Below are 22,969 nucleotides of genomic sequence, written 5' to 3'. Positions count from 1 at the left end.
TATTGCATGAAGCTTTTTTTTTCAGCCCTGATATGAATATCTGAAAAAGAGTTGCACGGCAGACGGAGAGCTCATGCGATCAGATCATATGATTTGAATTATGAGGAAATTAATCCGGCTACCCCAGACATCTAGTGTAAATACAACAGCCCATTGAACTGATCAGATCATTTATTGATCTTAACCAGAGCCTAGAGGGCTTTAGTCTTAATATTCATTTCTTGAGAAGTATAGTACATCACCCTGACAGGACAGTGTACAGAGAAGTTGTGAAGATGTAATTGCAGATCACATTGTGCTGAAAATACTCATGTATTCCGTCTTGATTTGTCAGTGTTTTGAATAGCATTGTCACTGAAGGGAATAGATCTGGACGTGTCACTAGTAACACCAATTGAGTTTTCCCCCATAAACCTTATTCACAGCTCCCCTTATTTGAGTGTGTATCTTCACCGCATGTGTTGTACAAAGGACGGCTTAATGACGTCATATAAATATACCATATAGAGGAATGCAGCACCCATTGGTGCTTGTCCTCCAACATAGAGTTATTAACACTAGAGGAAAGATAGTTATGAACACTAGAGGAAATATGGTTATGAATACTAGAGCAAAGAGTTATACACGCTAGAGGACATATAGTTATAAACACCAGTTGAAATGTAGCTATAAGCACTAGAAGAAAGACAGTTATAAACACTAGAGGAAAGATAGTAATAAACACTAGAGGAAAGATAGTTATAAACACTAGAGGAAAGATAGTTATAAACACTAGAGGAAAGATAGTTATAAACACTAGAGGAAAGATAGTTATAAACACTAGAGGAAAGATAGTTATAAACACCAGTCAAAATGTAGCTATAAGCACTAGAGGAAAGATGGTTAACCTGTTGCGACGAGCCATCCCGGATCCGGGATCGTGAATACAGCCTCAAGCTCATTACCATAACGCAACGTTAACTATTCATGAAAATCGCAAATGAAATGAAATCAATATGCTAGCTCTCAAGCTTAGATTTTTGTTAACAACACTGTCATCTCAGATTTTCAAAATATGCTTCTCAACCATAGCAAAACAAGCATTTGTGTAACAGTATTGATAGCTAGCGTAGCATTTAGCGTTAGCATTCAGCAGGCAACATTTTCACAAAAACCAGAAAAGCATTCAAATAAAATAATTTACCTTTGAAGAACTTCGGATGTTTTCAATGAGGAGACTCTCGGTTACATAGCAAATGTTCAGTTTTTCCTGAAAGATTATTTGTTTAGGAGAAATCGCTCCGTTTTGTTCATCACGTTTAGCTACGAAAAAAACCTGTATCCAGGAGTGTAATCCTATTCGTAAGCTCATTAGCATAACACAACGTTAACTATTCATGAAAATCTCAAATGAAATGAAATCCATATGCTAGCTCTCAAGCTTAGCCTTTTGTTAACAACACTGTCATCTCAGATTTTCAAAACTATGCTTCTCAACCATAGCAAAACAAGCATTTGTGTAACAGTATTGATAGCTATTGCAGGCTAGCATAGCATTTAGCGTTAGCATTCAGCAGGCAACATTTTCACAAAAACCAGAAAAGCATTCAAATAAAATCATTTACCTTTGAAGAACTTCGGATGTTTTCAATGAGGAGACTCTCAGTTAGATAGGAAATGTTCAGTTTTTCCTGAAAGATTATTTGTGCAGGACAAATCGCTCCGTTTTCTGCGTCACGTTTAGCTTCGAAAAAAACCTGTATCCAGGATTGTGTAAATCTATCTGCAAGCTCATTAGCATAACACAACGTTAACTATTCATGAAAATCGCAAATGAAATGAAATCAATATGCTAGCTAGATAGTTATCAACACTAGAGGAAAGAGTTATAAACACTAGAGGAAAGATAGTTATCAACACTAGTGGAAAGATAGTTATAAACACTAGAGGAAAGATAGTTATGAACACTAGAGGAAAGATAGTTATAAACACTAGAGGAAAGATAGTTATAAACACTAGAGGAAAGATAGTTATAAACACTAGAGGAAAGATAGTTATAAACACTAGAGGAAAGATAGTTAAAAACACTAGAGGAAAGATAGTTAAAAACACTAGAGGAAAGATAGTAATGAACACTAGAGGAAAGATAGTTATAAACACTAGAGGAAAGATAGTTAAAAACACTAGAGGAAAGATAGTTAAAAACACTAGAGGAAAGGTAGTTAAAAACACTAGAAGAAAGATAGTTACAGTGGGGGAAAAAAGCATTTAGTCAGCCTGTAACGGAGTTCGTTTGTCGAAAGAGAGTCGGACCAAATGCGGCGTGTGTAACGGCGTTCGTCTGTTGAAGGAAGAGAGTCGGACCGAAATGCAGCGTGTTGGTTACTCATGACTTTAATGAATGAAAATGCGGTACATGAAAATAACTGAAAGACGAAAACAACAAACGGAACATGAACCTATTACAGCCTATCTGGTGAAACTACACAAAGACAGGAACTATCACCCACGAAATTCAAAGCGAAACTCAGGCTGCCTAAATACGGTTCCCAATCAGAGACAACGAGAATCACCTGACTGATTGAGAATCGCCTCAGGCAGCCAAGCCTATACAACACCCCTAATCAGCCGCAATACTACAAACCCCAACATGAAAAACAACATATAAACCCATGTCACACCCTGGCTTACCCAAACATATAACAAAAACACAAAATCCAATGACCAAGGCGTGACAGAACCCCCCCCTAAGGTGCGGACTCCCGGACGCACCTCAAAACCATAGGGAGGGTCCGGGTGGGCGTCTGCCCATGGTGGCGGCTCCGGCTCGGGACGTGGACCCCATTCCATTAATGTCATAGTTCCTCCCCTTCGCGTCCTGGGATAATCCACCCTCGCCGCCGACCATGGCCTAATAGTCCTCACCCAGAACCCCACTGAACTGAGGGGCAGCTCGTGACTGGACTGAGGGGCAGCTCGGGACTGAGGGGCAGCTCGGGACTGAGGGGCAGCTCGGGACTGAGGGGCAGCTCGGGACTGAGGGGCAGCTCGAGACTGAGGGGAATCCCGGGACTGAGGGGAAGCCCGGGACTGAGGGGAAGCCCGGTACTGAGAGGAAGCCCAGTACTGAGATGAAGCCCAGTACTGAAATGAAGCTCAGGCAAGTAGTAGGCTCCGGTAGATCCTGGCTGGCTGGCGGATCTGGAAGATTCTGGTTGACTGGCAGATCTGGAAGAGACTGGTTGACTGGCAGATCTGGAAGAGACTGGTTGACTGGCAGATCTGGAAGAATCTGGTTGACTGGCAGATCTGGAAGATCATGGCTGACTGGCGGATCTAGCTGCTCTGGCTGCTCCATGCAGACTGACAGCTCTGGCTGCTCCGTGTAGACTGGCAGCTCTGGCTGCTCCATGCAGATTGACAGCTCTGGCTGCTCCATGCAGACTGGCAGCTTTGTGCAGACTGACAGCTCTGGCTGCTCCATGCAGACTGGCAGCTCTGGCTGCTCCATGTAGACTGGCAGCTCTGGCTGCTCTATGCAGACTGGCAGCTCTGGCTGCTCCATGCAGTCTGGCAGCTCAGGCTGCTCCGAACAGGCAGGAGGCTCCGGCAGCGCTGTAGAGGAGGAAGGCTCTGGAAGCGCTGAACAGGCGGGAGACTCCTACAGCGCAGGAGGGAAGGAAGGCTCTGGCTGTGCTGAACAGGTTTGGCGCACTGAAGGCCTGGTGCGTGGTGCTGGAACTGGTGATACTGGATCGAGGACACGCACAGGAAGCCTGGTGCGGGGAGCTGCTACCGGAGGACTGGTGTGTGGAGGTGGCTCTGTATAGACCGGACCGTGCAGGCGCACTGGCGCTCTTGAGCACCGAGCCTGCCCAACCTTTCCTGGCTCGATGCCCACTCTAGCCCGGCCAATACGAACAATACGAAGAGCTGGTATGAACTGCACCGGGCTATGCACCCGCACTGGAAACACTGTGCGCTCCATAGCATAACACGGTGCCTGCCCGGTCTCTCTAGCCCCCCAGTAAGCACAGGGAGTTTGCGCAGATCTCCTACCGGGCATAGCCATACTCCCTGTAAGCCCCCTGAGCCCCCTCCCAATAAATTTTTGGGGCTGCTTTTCGGGCTTCCTTGCCAACCGTGTTCCCTCGTATCGTCGGCTCCTATCTCCGACTGCCTCTGCTCTCCTAAGTGCCTCCACCTGTTCCCATGGGAGGCGATCTCTTCCGGCCAGTATCTCCTCCCAAGTGTAACAATCTTTGTCATCCAACACGTCTTCCCATGTCCATTCTCCGAATAATTCATCCTCCTTTCGCTGCTCCTGCTGTCGCTGCCTGTTACCACGCCGCTCGGTCCGTGTGGGGTGGGTGATTCTGTAACGGCGTTCGTTTGTCGAAAGAGAGTCAGACCAAAATGCAGCGTGGTTGTTACTCATGTTCTTAAATGAATGATCGCGATACATGAAATAACTATAATAAATACAAAAACAACAAACGGAACGTGAAAACCTACACAGCCTGTCTGGTGAACACTAACACAGAGACAGGAACAATCAGCCACGAAATACACAGTGAAACCCCGGCTACCTAAATATGGTTCCCAATCAGAGACAACAAGAATCACCTGACTCTGATTGAGAACCGCCTCAGGCAGCCAAACCTATGCTACACCCCTACTCAGCCGCATTCCCAATGCCTACAAAACCCCAATACGAAACACAACATTAAAACCCATGTCACACCCTGGCCTGACCAAATATATAACGAAAACACAAAACACTATGACCAAGGCATGACACAGCCACCAATTGTGCAAGTTCTCTCACTTAAAAAAAGATGAGAGAGGCCTGTCATTTTCATCATAGGTACACTTCAACCATGACAGACAAAATTAGAAAAAAAATCCAGAAAATCACGTTGTAGGATTTTAATGAATTAATTTGCAAATTGTGGTGGGAAAAAAGTATTTGGTCAATAAAAAAAGTTTATCTTAATACTTTGTTATATACCCTTTGCTGGCAATGACAGAGGTCAAACGTTTTCTGTAAGTCTTCACAAGGTTTTCACACACTGTTGCTGGTATTTTGGCCCATTCCTCCATGCAGATCTCCTCTAGAGCAGTGATGTTTTGGGGCTGTTGCTGGGCAACACGGACTTTCAACTCCCTCCAAATATTTTCTATGGGGTTGAGATCTGGAGACTGGATAGACCACTCCAGGACCTTGAAATGCTTCTTACGAAGCCACTCCTTTGTTGCCCGGGCGGTGTGTTTGGGATCATTGTCATGCTGAAAGACCCAGCCACGTTTCATCTTCAATGCCCTTGCTGATGGAAGGAGGTGTTCACTCAAAATGACACGATACATGGCCCCATTCATTCTTTCCTTTACACGGATCAGTCGTCCTGGTCCCTTTGCAGAAAAACAGCCCCAGAGCATGATGTTTCCACCCCCATGCTTCACAGTAGGTATGGTGTTCTTTGGAAGCAACTCAGCATTCTTTGTCCTCCAAACACGACGAGTTGAGTTTTTACCAAAAAGTTATATTTTGGTTTCATCTGACCATATGACATTCTCCCAATCTTCCTCTGGATCATCCAAATGCTCTCTAGCAAACTTCAGATGGGCCTGGACATGTACTGGCTTAAGCAGGGGGACACGTCTGGCACTGCAGGATTTGAGTCCCTGGCAGCGTAGTGTGTTACTGATGGTAGGCTTTGTTACTTTGGTCCCAGCTCTCTGCAGGTCATTCACTCGGTCCCCCTTGTGGTTCTGGGATTTTTGCTCACTGTTCTTGTGATCATTTTGACCCCACGGGGTGAGATCTTGCGTGGAGCCCCAGATCGAGGGAGATTATCAGTGGTCTTGTATGTCTTCCATTTTCTAATAATTGCTCCCACAGTTGATTTCTTCAAACCAAGCTGCTTAGCTATTGCAGATTCAGTCTTCCCAGCCTGGTGCAGGTCTACAATTTTGTTTCTGGTGTCCTTTCACAGCTCTTTGGTCTTGGCCATAGTGGAGTTTGGAGTGTGACTGTTTGAGGTTGTGGACAGGTGTCTTTTATACTGATAACAAGTTCAAACAGGTGCCATTAATACAGGTAACGAGTGGAGGACAGAGGAGCCTCTTAAAGAAGAAGTTATAGGTCTGTGAGAGCCAGAAATCTTGCTTGTTTGTAGCTGACCAAATACTTATTTTCCACCATAATTTGCAAATAAATTCATAAAAAATTCTACAATGTGATTTTCTGGATTGATTTTTTTTCTCATTTTGTCTGTCATAGTTGAAGTGTACCTATGATGAAAATTACAGGCCTCTCTCATCTTTTTAAGTGGGAGAACTTGCACAATTGTTGGCTGACTAAATACTTTTTTGCCCCACTGTATTAACAGTAGAGGAAAGATAATTATAAACACTAGCGGAAAGATAGTTATAAACACTAAAGGAAAGATAGTTATAAACACATGTCATTTTGAGAAAATGGCCGATGAATATAGGCTAATGCAATTAAAATGTACGTTCCATAAATATGACCATTTGTTTCACAGGAATGAAACTCTTGTTCATATATCACTTCGAAACTGAAAAATAAAAATCAAATCTACCTTTTACAAATACATTAGCATGTTTAATACATTTGTTTCAGGCAATAGAGCATATGCTTTGAATACTGGTCTGTTGGACAAATATTCAGTTTTGGGCAAATTCTCATATCACTTTACTCAGTTTGTCACAGACAATGCTGTTGAAATATGCAGAACAGTAATCAGCTATGCCTGCCCCAAATGTAAGGCCCTCTTTGAGCTGTTGCTGGTGACGCTGTCAGGAATCCCGTTTCCTGAGTCTGTTTTTTGCCTGTGTTCTGTCCTGGAGTGTTCTTTCCGGCGTCCTGGAACGCACCCTGTCTGGTTGCCGGGCAATGTAGCCAGTTGGGAGTTCTGATTACCCGCACCTGTATCCCATCAGCTATCTGCACACCTGGTCCTGATCATCATCTCTCCTCTTCATAAGCCCGGACCTGACATCCATTCCCTGCCGGATCGTTAGCCATGAACATAATGTTGTGCCATAGTATCAGCCTCAAGTTGGATAGAATTTGTTTTGTTGTTTTTTACGTATTGCTTGCCTTAAACTTACCTCCGTTTGTTCTGTCTTCAGTTACTCATCCGGATCATTTACCTCATTCCCGCCTGGTCGTCGGAGGATTCCGCTACCCCATTGGATCCACCTATTTACTCCCATCAACTCACCACCGCTGCCGGCTACGCTACCTGGATATATCTACCCATTCACATTCACTTGTAAAAAAATACTCACCTTCTTCCTACTCTCCTTGTCCTGGTCTGCTTCTCGGTTCGATTTTGAAAGAACGTGACAGACGCGTTACTTTCTTGACTGTGTCATGGGACCTGCGACCACGCTTGGCACACTCCATTGAAGCAGCATCAGCTGTCACAACTCTCCCAATCTCTGATTGCTCCAGTGTCACCAAAGTGCTATCAATCCACAATTTGTTCATCACATTTGTTATAGCAGTGGCTCCCTCAATGGGGCTACCGCCATAGAGCCTGCTCCGTCAATGCAGCTTTTGCCCACGAAGACAGTTTTGGGGCATCACGACCATATTACAGAGTTCAGACATTTATTTGCATTCTGGGTTCCTCCGTGCTACATTCTTTTGAGGACGTTATCATTTGACATCCTATGATATACAGGTACCATTTTCTGTGCAACCTCAATATTGAAAAATGTATGGCCTCCAAGGTTTTTGTGACGGGGTGAATCTTTACCATTTTCTATGGCTCACTGGTACTAGCACCAATGCACACACCTGTCCCGTAGCTGGACGTGAATCCTCTCTTGTGCCAAGCACCATCAAAGGATACATGAATGTCTATGATGACATCCTCATCCTCCTTCAGAAACTCTGCTATGTCTGGGTCTATATCTGCGTATGCTCTTCTAATTATCTTTGCAGCACTCTCCATTGACTGTAGCCCTCTCTGAATCTCTGCAACTAAAGTGGGGGGGAAAGTACTTATGTCTGTTGACATTACAGACATAACTGCAGGACTAAATATTAGCATACGAGCATGTATTTACTTTATGTAAAGCTAATTTCTCACTAATCACATTTGGCTATAGCCCAATGAGACTGTAGGCCTATGTGAGTCTCATTGTATAGTTATGTTTTCCTATCACTCTGTTTTATTCACTTTGAATACATTTGCTGGAGCAAGGACATGAATATTCATACACAACAAGTCACCTGGCAATACTGCGCCACTCTCCCTTTTTATTTACCTGTCATTCTCCTCTCATGTCTCTGATATGAGCTGAGACGCAGGGAAGGAATCCCTAGGACGTTGCTTATTTTCTTTAGAGCTGCATAACCATGTCCAAGTTTGTGAGCTAGAATAACCATCCTCACATTTAAATCAAATACCACATCTCCCCTGGAGCACTCCTGCAGCCTGGATGAAATGTAAACACTCCTCCTAAATGCATCCCGATCACCTTCACAGTCTGCACATTCTATCATGACAGAATTACAGAATCACTGGTTGATGAAGTCTATGGTGATTTTCAGTCCAGTGTTTAGACACTTCAAATCATGTACAAGTTGTTTTTTTGGAGACATGGAATAAAAGCCACTGTTGGCTGGCTGCTGTCTGGTGTCACGACTTGGTCATTGTATTTTGTGTTTTTGTTATATGTTTGGGTAGGCCAGGGTGTGACATGGGTTTATATGTTGTATTCGTATTGGGGTTTGTATTATTTGGAATTGCGGCTGATTAGGGGTGTGTCTAGTTAGGCTTGGCTGCCTGAGGCGATTCTCAATCAGAGTCAGGTGCTTGTCGTTGTCTCTGATTGAGAACCGTATTTAGACAGCCTGACTTTCACTTTGTATTTTGTGGGTGTTTGTTCCTGTCTCTGTGTTGATTTCACCAGATAGGCTGTAATTAGTTTCTCGTTTCGTTTGTTGTTTTCGTATTTCAGTTATTTCATGTACCGTCTTATCATTCATTAAAGTCATGAGTAACCTACACGCTGCATTTCGGTCTGACTCTCTTCTTACAACAGACGAACGCCGTTACTTCTGGTTGATCGCTGCCAGTTGTCATCTTCATCTCAACTAATTTGCGTCTCAATGTGCTGCTGCTGGCTACCTCTTTTTCCTGCTCTACCTGTACTGCCACTGCCTCGATCGGCGGATCAGGCACATTGTTTCTGTCATTCACTGCTTTTCTCGAATTGGCTAACTGAGGTCGCCTATTTTTATGCACATACTGTAGGTATATTCTTCGAGATTTTCTCATTTACTCTCTCTTTACGTTGATTCTTCGCAGGAGATATTTTCAAACAGGGAAGTGCTGCGCAGCACTTGAGGCATTTTAACCAATCAGGTTGCCGGAAAGGGCCTTTAAATGCCAGTAACCAATCGGATGTCACGAAAAGACTAATCTTTCAGCACGAAGCACTACTTCTACAAAGGATATAGCCATGTATGGACTAGCTAACGATATGCTCCGGAAAAAAAGCTTTTGATTTAACATGGATAGTTTTAAAAATAGCGGTTGAAGTTCTACATGAAACATGCTATCAAGAACAACATTTATGTTACGTGTAGTTGACGGAGTTGAGATAAAATTATACAAATAAAGTATTGTGCTCATAAACCCAGGGTCATTACAGTATTTCTATACATTATTGCCTATTTATTTGTACATTTTATGAAAGTAGGGAAGTTATGGTTGCAAAATATCCCAAAATTTGAAAATTGACCAATGGAAGCAAAATCACAATTTTTGCCTGTGGTGCCTGGCCTTAAAACCGCTAGAGGAAAGATAGTTATCAACACTAGAGGAAAGATAGTTATAAACACTAGAGGAATGATAGTTATAAACACTAGAGGAAATATAGTTATAAACACTAGAGGAATGATAGTTATCAACACTAGAGGAATGATAGTTATAAACACTAGAGGAAAGATAGTTATCAACACTAGAGGAATGATAGTTATAAACACTAGAGGAAAGATAGTTATCAACACTAGAGAAAAGATAGTTATCAACACTAGCAGAAAGATAGTTATAAACACTAGAGGAAAGATAGTTATCAACACTAGAGGAATGATAGTTATAAACACTAGAGGAAAGATAGTTATCAACACTAGAGGAAAGATAGTTATCAACACTAGCAGAAAGATAGTTATCAACACTAGAGGACAGATAGTTATAAGCACTAGAGGAAATATAGTTATAAAAACTAAAGGACAGATAGTTATAAACACTAGAGGAAAGATAGTTATAAACACTAGAGGAAAGATAGTTATAAACACTAGAGGAATGATAGTTATAAACACTAGAGGAAAGATAGTTATAAACACTAGAGGAATGATAGTTATCAACACTAGAGGAATGATAGTTATAAACACTAGAGGAAAGATAGTTATAAACACTAGAGGAATGATAGTTATCAACACTAGAGGAATGATAGTTATAAACACTAGAGGAAAGATAGTTATCAACACTAGAGGAATGATAGTTATAAACACTAGAGGAAAGATAGTTATCAACACTAGAGGAAAGATAGTTATCAACACTAGCAGAAAGATAGTTATCAACACTAGAGGACAGATAGTTATAAGCACTAGAGGAAATATAGTTATAAAAACTAGAGGACAGATAGTTATAAACACTAGAGGAAAGATAGTTATAAACACTAGAGGAAAGATAGTTATAAACACTAGAGGAAACATAGTTATAAAAACTAGAGGACAGATAGTTATAAACACTAGAGGAAAGTTAGTTATAAACACTAGAGGAAAGATAGTTATAAGCACTAGAGGACAGATAGTTATAAACACTAGAGGACAGATAGTTATAAACACTAGAGGACAGATAGTTATAAACACTAGAGGACAGATAGTTATAAACACTAGAGGAAAGATGGTTATCAACACTAGAGGAAAGATAGTTATAAACACTAGAGGACAGATAGTTATAAACACTAGATAGTTATAAACACTAGAGGACAGATAGTTATAAACACTAGAGGACAGATAGTTATAAACTCTAGAGGAAAGATAGTTATAAACACTAGAGGACAGATAGTTATAAACACTAGAGGAAAGATGGTTATCAACACTAGAGGAAAGATAGTTATCAACACTAGAGGAAAGATAGTTATAAACACTAGAGGACAGATAGTTATAAACACTAGATAGTTATAAACACTAGAGGACAGATAGTTATAAACACTAGAGGACAGATAGTTATAAACTCTAGAGGAAAGATAGTTATAAACACTAGAGGACAGATAGATATAAACACTAGATAGTTATAAACACTAGAGGACAGATAGTTATAAACACTAGAGGAAAGATAATTATAAACTCTACAGGAAAGATAGTTATAAACACTAGAGGACAGATAGTTATAAACACTAGATTGTTATAAACACTAGAGGACAGATAGTTATAAACTCTACAGGAAAGATAGTTATAAACACTAGAGGAAAGATAGTTATCAACACTAGTCGAAAGATAGTTATAAACACTAGAGGACAGATAGTTATAAACACTAGATAGTTATAAACACTAGAGGACAGATAGTTATAAACACTAGAGGACAGATAGTTATAAACTCTAGAGGAAAGATAGTTATAAACTCTAGAGGAAAGATAGTTATAAACTCTACAGGAAAGATAGTTATAAACACTAGAGGAAAGATAGTTATAAACTCTAGAGGAAAGATAGTTATAAACTCTACAGGAAAGATAGTTATAAACACTAGAGGACAGATAGTTATAAACACTAGATAGTTATAAACACTAGAGGACAGATAGTTATAAACACTAGAGGAAAGATAGTTATAAACTCTACAGGAAAGATAGTTATAAACACTAGAGGACAGATAGTTATAAACACTAGATAGTTATAAACACTAGAGGACAGATAGTTATAAACTCTACAGGAAAGATAGTTATAAACACTAGAGGAAAGATAGTTATCAACACTAGAGGAAAGATAGTTATAAACACTAGAGGACAGATAGTTATAAACACTAGATAGTTATAAACACTAGAGGACAGATAGTTATAAACACTAGAGGACAGATAGTTATAAACTCTAGAGGAAAGATAGTTATAAACTCTACAGGAAAGATAGTTATAAACACTAGAGGACAGATAATTATAAACACTAGATAGTTATAAACACTAGAGGACAGATAGTTATAAACACTAGAGGAAAGATAGTTATAAACTCTACAGGAAAGATAGTTATAAACACTAGAGGACAGATAGTTATAAACACTAGATAGTTATAAACACTAGAGGACAGATAGTTATAAACTCTACAGGAAAGATAGGTATAAACTCTACAGGAAAGATAGTTATAAACACTACAGGAAAGATAGTTATAAACTCTACAGGAAAGATAGTTATAAACACTAGAGGACAGATAGTTATAAACACTAGAGGAAACATAGTTATAAACACTAGATAGTTATAAACACTAGAGGACAGATAGTTATAAACTCTACAGGAAAGATAGTTATAAACACTAGAGGAAAGATAGTTATAAACACTAGAGGAAAGATAGTTATAAACACTACAGGAAAGATAGTTATAAACTCTACAGGAAAGATAGTTATAAACACTAGAGGACAGATAGTTATAAACACTAGAGGAAACATAGTTATAAAAACTAGAGGACAGATAGTTATAAACACTAGAGGAAAGATAGTTATAAACTCTACAGGAAAGATAGTTATAAACACTAGAGGAGAGATAGTTATAAAAACTAGAGGACAGATAGTTATAAACACTAGAGGACAGATAGTTATAAACACTAGAGGAAAGATAGTTATAAACACTAGAGGAAAGATAGTTATAAACACTAGAGGAAAGATAGTTATAAACACTAGAGGACAGATAGTTATAAACACTAGAGGAAAGATAGTTATAAACTCTACAGGAAAGATAGTTATAAACACTAGAGGACATATAGTTATAAACACTAGAGGAAAGATAGTTATAAACACGAGAGGAAAGATAGTTATCAACACTAGAGGAAAGATAGTTATAAACACTAGAGGAAAGATAGTTATAAACACTAGAGGAAAGATAGTTATAAACACTAGAGGACAGATAGTTATAAACACTAGAGGAAAGATAGTTATAAACTCTACAGGAAAGATAGTTATAAACACTAGAGGACATATAGTTATAAACACTAGAGGAAAGATAGTTATAAACACTAGAGGAAAGATAGTTATAAACACTAGAGGAAAGATAGTTATAAACACTAGAGGAAAGATCGTTATAAACACTAGAGGAAATATAGTTAAAAACACTAGAGGAAAGATGGGATGTAACCCCTTCTGGTGTGTATAACTTTATGTCCTCCACACAGTCGTCTCAGGCAGATAATGAGCTTGCTTGGCTTGAGGCCTGACCGTAAAAGCAGCATGTTAGGATACAACTGTTTCTGGCCTCAAGCTCAGTACCAGTACTACCATCGAGACACTGACACAAATAACCATATGCTGACTTTCCCCCAAATGGCTTCTTCAGTTGTGCGTTGTGTTTCTGTAATTAATTCAAGTAAATGTGCGTTCATTGTGAAATGAACCTCTGCTATTATTTAGTTGGAATTGAGTGTTCAAAATTGTAAATTGATTAAAATGTATTTAAAATGTGTTTTCACTTGTTCCTTTGCAGGCGAGGATGACAGCTTGGCCCTCAAGGGGAAACTGACCGTGGGGGACATCTTCAGGAAGAACTTCAAGGTTCACGACCCTGAGGCCAAGTGGATCAACAGTGAGTACTCTATTGATGTCGTAGAGGGGTGGTCATGAGACATCCATATGGGTGATACGTCATGTATTCACTGTGGACATTCAAACAGGGTCATACATTTCCCACCAAAAGGTAAATTTGTGCTAATTAACCTGAGTTTAAGACACATATTGAATAATCTGTTGGGGTTGGCAGTCAAATAACTAAGGCAATTGTGACTATATAGTAGGAACTCTGTTTTCAGTTGGTCGATGTATAGGTTTACTGACCATCAGGAAAGTTTCAACACTGAGTTCCATTGAATTGAATAGAACACTTCCCCTTCCTACACTGCTAGCATCGATTTGGAATCATTATTGCAACGGTGTGAAAAACATTGATTGAGCACTTTGTTCTACTAACAACACCTTCTGCACCAATGATCTCATTGCCCATCAGTGAATCAGCTCATCTTTAGATGTTAGCAAACACAGTGTAATGTGTGTGTGTTGAATCAATGTCATGTGAAACGGCTCATCTCACTATCTTGATAGGGGTGGTTTTACCACTCTCAGATCAGTGAATCGAATACACCAGCTCATCTCTCAATGTTAACAACCATGCTGTAATAATGTATGTTACTGTGTTGAATCAACGTTAGTAAGGAGCCCTGACTGGTGCTCTGTTATATAATACGGAGGGGTGATACTATGGGTGATCTGACCAACTCAAATGATTAAAAAGCAGAATTTTTTCAGTCAGTGTTGAACAGAGTTAGAGATTCCCAATGCATGTGCTCAGTCCTCTACCGACTGCCTAAAAGGGTTACATTACATGGAACCAGTGTTTTTCTGAGACTACTTTCTCAGCCAAGCCTTAGATGACAGCAATTAGAACTAGCTACGTGTGCCTGCGTGTGTGTGTGCCAGCCAGTGTGTAGGAGTCAGTATAGTCAAAAAAATGTCAAGGATTACAGAGGTTGACAGGACTTGCTCTATCCTCTTGTGTAAAACAGTGAAAGAGTGCGTGAAGTCTCCAGTCGATCACATGAAAGTGAAGTGTTTTATAGTTTTATTTTATTTTTGTCATTTTTTATTTTATTGAACCTTTATTTAACGAGGCAAGTCAGTTAAGAACAAATTCTTATTTACAATGACGGCCTACCAAAGGGCAAAAGGCCTCCTGCGGGGATGGGGGCTGGGATTAAAATAAATACAATATAAATATAGGACAAAACACACATCACAACAAGAGAGACAACTCTACAGAAAGAGAGACCTAAGACAACAACATAGCAATGTTGCCTGTGAAAGAAAATAAAACTTTGACTGCAAGACACATTGCAGACATTATATTATCCAACTGCTGGTTTTAATAGAATGATCAGGGCCTGACTCCTAGAGGCACTTTACAGCCAAAGGATTAATGAAGCAACTTTGATATAACTCATGCCTAATGAAGCTGTCTTCTCCTATCAGCCAATAGTCTCGCCTAAAGAGGGTGCAGATGGGAGAGAGTACACTGAGTATGCCCAGGCCTGTTCAAGTACTGTACAACGCTTCCTTTCTTTATTCTTCCCTTCCCCGTCCTTGATATAATCACTGATCTGACACATTTCGGCGGTTGAGATCAAAAGCCTCTAAACATACTGCTTTCACCAATTCAGTACCATCTGATCATTAGTGACTGTCTTACACCCAGTGTTTCTTGGGACACATAAAATGGTTAACAAATCTATGAAAATGAATGAGTTGCAGTAAACGGCAAAAAAAAGTAGGCACTGAAACACCAAGCAATTAATACTATAGTATTTTCCTGTGTCAATAGAATGCTGCGTTCTGTCACTTTGATAAGCTGGTTAATAATAGCCTCCATACGTCCTCCATACTGTAGCCTACGTGGCAAGCATGAAATGGGAGTCATCTTAAAGATATGCCTTTCTACTGTAGCTGTTTATGGTTGACAGACAGCAACCTGCCTGCAGAGAAAGTCTTCTTAGGGACCCTGTAGATGCAGCTGCCAAAGATGGAAAGAGACTAGAGGTTCATTATCGAATGATTCTTTGATGTACGTTAGCATGTCATATTCATTTAGCGATGTGCAGAACGCAGAGCATTCAGAACTTGCAATTATTGGCTTTCGATGACAGGTCTGGAATTTACATTTTTTGTAAACCTAATTTAACCTGGAATTATATATTTTTCGACGTTGTTGAGCCATCTATCAATTTCCTGGGAGACATTTGTAATTTCACCTCTAGAATTTATAATGAGTCAATGAGTTTATTTTGTTGCTGATAAGTCCAAATCCTTTTGGGGGTATTTTATGGCAATATAAGCTGAGTTCATTATAAATTCAGACAGCACAAGCTACTCATGGTGTTGCGATTTGAATACCCCTGCGGCCTTGTTTTATCACAATCTTTAACAGTAACCAGTGGTGTAAAGTACTTAAGTAATATTACTTTCAAGTACCACTTAAGTCATTTTTTGGGGTGTCTTTACTCTACTATTTATATTTTTGACAACTTTTATTGTAACTTCAGTACATTTCTAAAGAAAATAATCTACTTTTTACTCCATACATTTTACCTGACACCCAAAGTTACATTTTGAATGCTTAGCAGGACAGGAAAATTATCCGTTCACGCACTTATCAAGAGAACATCCCTGGTCATCCCTACTGCCTCTGATCGAGCCGCCTTACTAAACACAAGTTTATCCCAGTAATCTATAAAAGTAACCTTGTTTCCTCACAATCCATAACACTAACCTTGTTTCATCACAATCTATTAATAGGTTGAACCTCCGTCACTCGGTTGCGTCATGCCATTGTTATGAATGTTCTCAAGCCATCCTCTATCAGCGGCGCCATAGTGGTGCCCTAAAGTGGTGATAAGCCCAGTCATTCTGGACAGATGCTAACTACTGTTAGTCTAAATTACGCTATATTGCCTGGAGTAAAATATTTAGTAGGAGACAACTTTTCCAGCATTAATATGTCGTCAAAATTACTTTAGACAGATGCCAATGTTGTCATTTGCTAGCAAAGTTTGTCAAAAATAGCCAGCAATGCTAACGTTAGCAAGCAAAAATCCTGTGGCCTCCTCTCAATCTTAGCTAGCTATCTAACGTTATACTGCATCTAAAGTTAATCTGGTGACATCAAAATGACACAAGTTTTACCTACTAATTATTTGCCTCCTTTTGAATGTCATTGTATTTCCAAGCCACTGTAATGCACTTTTGATGAAGTCTTCATTAGCGCTCATTGACGATGCATTGAGTAGAATGCTCAGTCTGGCATCAGTCCAAAACGAATGTTCAAAACAATATTTTGACGAAACATGCAACCCATGGATAACAGTAACCTTGTTTCATCACAATCTATAACAGGAACCTTGTTTCATCACAATCTATAACAGAAACCTTGTTTCATCACAATCTATAACAGGAACCTTGTTTCATCACAATCTATATCAGGAACCTTGTTTCATCACAATCTATATCAGGAACCTTGTTTCATCACAATCTATAACAGGGACCTTGCATCACTGTTTGCCTCCATGGAACTCTTCTACATTAGCCTGGTCCCAGATCTATTTGTGCTTTCTTGCAAGCTCCTATGGTTATTGTCATGCCAAAATGACCATAGAAGTTGGCAACAGCACAAGAGATCTTGCACCAGGTTACTTCTGTATATATTTGCCCTTAAAAATGTCATTCACATTAGGCAGAAATAGCGCCATGGCCGCCGCCTCACCACCGTTGTTATTATTTCTGTTGCAGAGCTGAGGAGCGTTGCGCAGCCTGTTAAAATAAATTGCAGCACATATTGTGCTCCTCTATCGCTCGTGCAATGATGTCCGAGGGGAAAAAACTGTTCGTTGTTTGCAGTAACTTTGTTGTCGTAATATTGCAAATGGACGTGGCTGTTTCACCATGAAGGATTTCAGCTTTAAAGACCCCCATCACCATTCTAAACAAATCCACCACCCATCATCATTGGATTTAGTCCGCTACATCATTTTTCTATTAGTGTAGCTACACTGTAGCCCATTGATATTCTGTATATGTCTATCTCCAGCATAAAATCACAATCAAATGCATGCAGCAAAAGCATCAACATAATTTTCATCTAGCAATGATAAATGTAAAACTGGTTCAATATTATTGCATGGTTTCTAGCAGCTGCTCTCTGTTTGAATGAAGCAGTATAACCTTGTACGGCTATACTGACTTCGACACACACACACACACACACACACACACACACACACACACACACACACACACACACACACACACACACACACACACACACACACACACACACACACACACACACACACACACACACACACACACACACACACACACACACACACACACTCCTCTCCTCCTGGCTGATGTATGCTAAACATGTAGCGAGAAGAGATTTGCTGAACTCCATCAAGCAAACAGACATGATTGGCCAAATAAGTATCTTTTAACCTTGATCAGAGCTGATGACTGACCTGGGTGGTGATTTGCCTGAGAGCAGCACCACAAGCAAAGTAGTGCCCCCTAGTGTCAAAGCTTAATTTTACAGCTTAATTTTATACAGTGCAAGTCTTTCATTATATTCAGATTATGATTTTAATGGTCTAGCCGGCCCGTGACCTGATTCAATACGGCCCGCGGAATCATGCTCAGATCACATAAATAATTTGCGAAAGTAAAGTTTTGAAAAACGTATTTGTTATTTAAATTAAAAGCTCAATGAACACTCGCCTTTGTGTAATGATTTAGCTCCCACCGCTTGTGGGACATTTATTTTGAATAATATATAATATATGCCATTTAGCAGAGCGCTTTTATCCAAAGCGACTTACAGTCATGTGTGCATACATTCTACGTATGGGTGGTCCCGGGGATCGAACCCACTACCCTGGCATTACAAGCGCCATGCTCTACCAACTGAGCTACAAAGGCCCGTATAAATAACAACTGCACGAGGACAGACAGTGACTGACAGGCTGGCACACATATCACAGTTACAAATAGTAGCTAGCTAGAAATTGCGCAAAAAAATAGTTTTTCAAAGATTAAAAAAAAAAAGGAAAGTAGACAATGAATGTAGGGTGTTCCAGCAAGAGTGGACATCCAAATATTTCTTTATTGAAGTATCAGGAAAGCTGTGTGCTTAGTGTGCAAAGAGAGCATCGCTGTCTTGAAAGACTACAACTTGTCACCACACTTCCAGACGAAGCATGCAGAGAAATATAGGAATATGTCGTCTGAGCAGAGGGCAGGTGCATCGAAAGAGTTGCTTTCTCAGTTGCAAAAGCAGCAAGGACTTTTCAGAAAGCTGTGTTCAGCAAACAATGGAATTGCGAGAGCAAGCTATGTACTGTCCCACAAAATTGCTAAACATAGCAAGCCATTCGCTGAGGGAGAATTCATTAAAGAATGTTTAATTGACTCTGCATCAAAACTTTGCCCCGACAAGAAAGAGCTGTTTGAAAATGTTTCCCTGTCAAGATGTTGAGGACATCACAGATAATTTGGACCAACAGTTGAAAGACAATGTAAAGGATTTCACCAATTTCTCCTTGGTCCTGGATGAGAGCAGTGATGCACGTGACATGGTGCAGTTGTTGATATTCTTACGAGGCATAACTCCAGACATTGAAATTACAGAAGAGCTTGCTTCAGTGCTGTCAATGAAGAGCACAACCACAGGGAAAGATTTATTGGTGGAGGTTAATAAGTGTGGGGCAAAGCTGGGACTGAGTTTTGAAAAGTTACCCAGTGTGACCACTGATGGGTGTCCAAACTTGACAGGACAAAATGTTGGCAGTTTGAAAAGGATATAAGATCAGGTAGCTGAGCTGAACCCAGATCAGGAAATGTTTTTCCTGCATTGTATTATTCATCAGGAGGTGCTCTGAAAATCTGGTCTAAAAATTAGGCATGTTGTGGATACAGTCACTAAAGTGGTAAACTTCATAAGAGCAAACTCTTTAAACCACAGGCAGTTTGTCTCACTGTTGGAAGAGACAGAGTCGGGTCATGTAGATCTCCCCTACCACATAAATGTGACATGGCTGAGTTTGGGGAAGGTGCTTAAAAGGGTGTGGGACCTGAGGTCGGAGATTGCTGAGTTTTTGCAAATGAAAGGAAAATATGTGGATTTCCCTCAACTGCAAGGTAAAGAATAGTTGGCTGATTTTTCCTTCACCGTGAACATTATGGCCCTCATGAATGAACTGAATTCCGAACTACAAGGGAAGGGCCTTTTGCACATCAAATGTACAGCCTTGTCAAAACCTTCAAGGGAATATTACTCCTCCTGACCAGCCAAGTAGAAGCCAACAATCTCACCCACCTTCCGACACTACTAGTCTGTTCCCTATCAGATGACCTTCAAACACTACTAGTCTGTTCCTTATCAGATTACCTTCAGACACTACTAGTCTGTTCCCTATCAGATGACACTACTAGTCTGTTCCCTATCAGATGACACTACTAGTCTGTTCCCTATCAGATGACACTACTAGTCTGTTCCCTATCAGATGACACTACTAGTCTGTTCCCTATCAGATGACACTACTAGTCTGTTCCCTATCAGATGACCTTCAAACACTACTAGTCTGTTCCCTATCAGATTACCTTCAGACACTACTAGTCTGTTCCCTATCAGATGACACTACTAGTCTGTTCCCTATCAGATGACCTTCAAACACTACTAGTCTGTTCCCTATCAGATTACCTTCAGACACTACTAGTCTGTTCCCTATCAGATGACACTACTAGTCTGTTCCCTATCAGATGACCTTCAAACACTACTAGTCTGTTCCCTATCAGATTACCTTCAGACACTACTAGTCTGTTCCCTATCAGATGACACTACTAGTCTGTTCCCTATCAGATGACACTACTAGTCTGTTCCCTATCAGATGACACTACTAGTCTGTTCCCTATCAGATGACACTACTAGTCTGTTCCCTATCAGATGACACTACTAGTCTATTCCCTGTCAGATGACCTTCTGACACTACTAGTCTGTTCCCTATCAGATGACCTTCTGACACTACTAGTCTGTTCCCTGTCAGATGACCTTCTGACACTACTAGTCTGTTCCCTATCAGATGACCTTCTGACACTACTAGTCTGTTCCCTATCAGATGACCTTCTGACACTACTAGTCTGTTCCCTATCAGATGACCTTCTGACACTACTAGTCTGTTCCCTATCAGATGACCTTCTGACACTACTAGTCTGTTCCCTATCAGATGACCTTCTGACACTACTAGTCTGTTCCCTATCAGATGACCTTCTGACACGACTAGTCTATTCCCTGTCAGATGACCTTCTGACACTACTAGTCTGTTCCCTATCAGATGACACTACTAGTCTGTTCCCTATCAGATGACACTACTAGTCTGTTCCCTATCAGATGACACTACTAGTCTGTTCCCTATCAGATGACACTACTAGTCTGTTCCCTATCAGATGACCTTCAAACACTACTAGTCTGTTCCCTATCAGATTACCTTCAGACACTACTAGTCTGTTCCCTATCAGATGACACTACTAGTCTGTTCCCTATCAGATGACACTACTAGTCTGTTCCCTATCAGATGACACTACTAGTCTGTTCCCTATCAGATGACACCACTAGTCTGTTCCCTATCAGATGACACTACTAGTCTGTTCCCTATCAGATGACACTACTAGTCTGTTCCCTGTCAGATGACCTTCTGACACTACTAGTCTGTTCCCTATCAGATGACACTACTAGTCTGTTCCCTATCAGATGACACTACTAGTCTGTTCCCTATCAGATGACACTACTAGTCTGTTCCCTATCAGATGACACTACTAGTCTGTTCCCTATCAGATGACACTACAAGTCTGTTCCCTATCAGATGACACTACTAGTCTGTTCCCTATCAGATGACACTACTAGTCTGTTCCCTATCAGATGACACTACTAGTCTGTTCCCTATCAGATGACCAGCGGGGGAAGTAGACATCACTGCTGCGTGCTTTGAACGGTGAGTTTTCTCGTCGTTTTGAGGATTTCAAAGTGTTGGAAAATGACATGCTGTTGGTTTCCTCTCCTTTCACCTTCAATGTGGATAATATTCCCACTGACCTGCAACTTGAGCTTATCCATCTTCAGTCTGATGCAGAGATTGGAGAACTATTCAAAACAATGTCACTGACGAGGTTCTATGCATATCTCAATGAACATAACTTTCCAAAAATTAGGTGTCATGCTCCGATGTTTGTACTGTTTTGGTCAACCTATGTATGTGAACAGACATTTTCAGTGATGAAATATAACAAGTCAAGGCACAGATCATCTCTTACTGACTCTCAGCCATCCTGCGCATAGCGACGTCAGAAACTATACCTGACTTCACTGCTTTAGTCAATGCCCTTCAGAGACTTCACTCCTCACACTGATTGAGTGTTTTAAATGTAATGTTGAGCTTTCCCTCTTTCTTGTTGTTTGTTTTTTAGTATACCCGTTAACAAGAGTTCTGTCCATGGTGCTGAATGCACAGTGTACTTTTCCCTCTGTGTAGTTCATTGCATGTTTAATAATGAAAATACCTACCAAAAGGAGAACATGGATGTGGTTTATTTCTGTGTATGTTAAAAAAGTAAAATAAGTAGCATATCTGGATGTGATTTACAGTAGATATATATGTCAACACAGTCATGCACATGATGTATAATCCTGTAAATGCAAATATATATTCTAATGTGGCCCTACATGGAAAATAATTGCCTAGGCCTGGTCTAGCAGCATAGCCGCGGGAAGATGTTTGGAGGTGGGGCCCAGGGGGAAAAAAATGTTTTGCCCGCGCTACAGACGACTATATCAGTCCACTAATAGAGGACTAGTAAAGATCCAGCGCACTACTTTTGTGAAGAAAACATTTCCGATTTTTCGGTTGGTGCTGCAGCACCCTCAGCACCCCTTCTTGCCCGCGGCTATGGCTAGCACAGGATTTCCCTAACTCGGTCCTCGGGACCCCAAGTGTGGCATGTTTTGCCCCGAACACTACACAGCTGATTTGAATTATCAAAGCGTGATGATTAGTTGATTATTTGAATCAGCTGTGCAGTGCTTGGGCAAAAAACTAAACATGCTCCCCTTGGAGTCCCAAGGACCGAGTTTGGGAAACACTGGGCTAGCAGGTCATTCT

General features: G+C 40.6%; 1 protein-coding gene across 5 annotated transcripts in view; it reads left to right on the top strand.

Moving 5' to 3' along the window:
- LOC124039593 (dipeptidyl aminopeptidase-like protein 6) overlaps positions 1-22,969 on the top strand; it is a 389,264-nt gene that overhangs the window by 297,968 nt on the left and 68,327 nt on the right. For all 5 annotated transcript variants that reach the window (XM_046355735.1, XM_046355737.1, XM_046355736.1 and 2 more), the window contains one exon: positions 13,708-13,806. In XM_046355735.1, the coding sequence (XP_046211691.1) occupies positions 13,708-13,806 (99 nt within the window). The remainder of the gene's footprint in view (positions 1-13,707; positions 13,807-22,969) is intronic.

This window comes from Oncorhynchus gorbuscha, linkage group LG07 (assembly GCF_021184085.1).
Source record: "Oncorhynchus gorbuscha isolate QuinsamMale2020 ecotype Even-year linkage group LG07, OgorEven_v1.0, whole genome shotgun sequence".
Classification (NCBI taxonomy): domain Eukaryota; kingdom Metazoa; phylum Chordata; class Actinopteri; order Salmoniformes; family Salmonidae; genus Oncorhynchus; species Oncorhynchus gorbuscha.
Note: the sequence above shows the minus strand (reverse complement) of the source record. Positions and strands in the feature narration are given on the sequence as shown.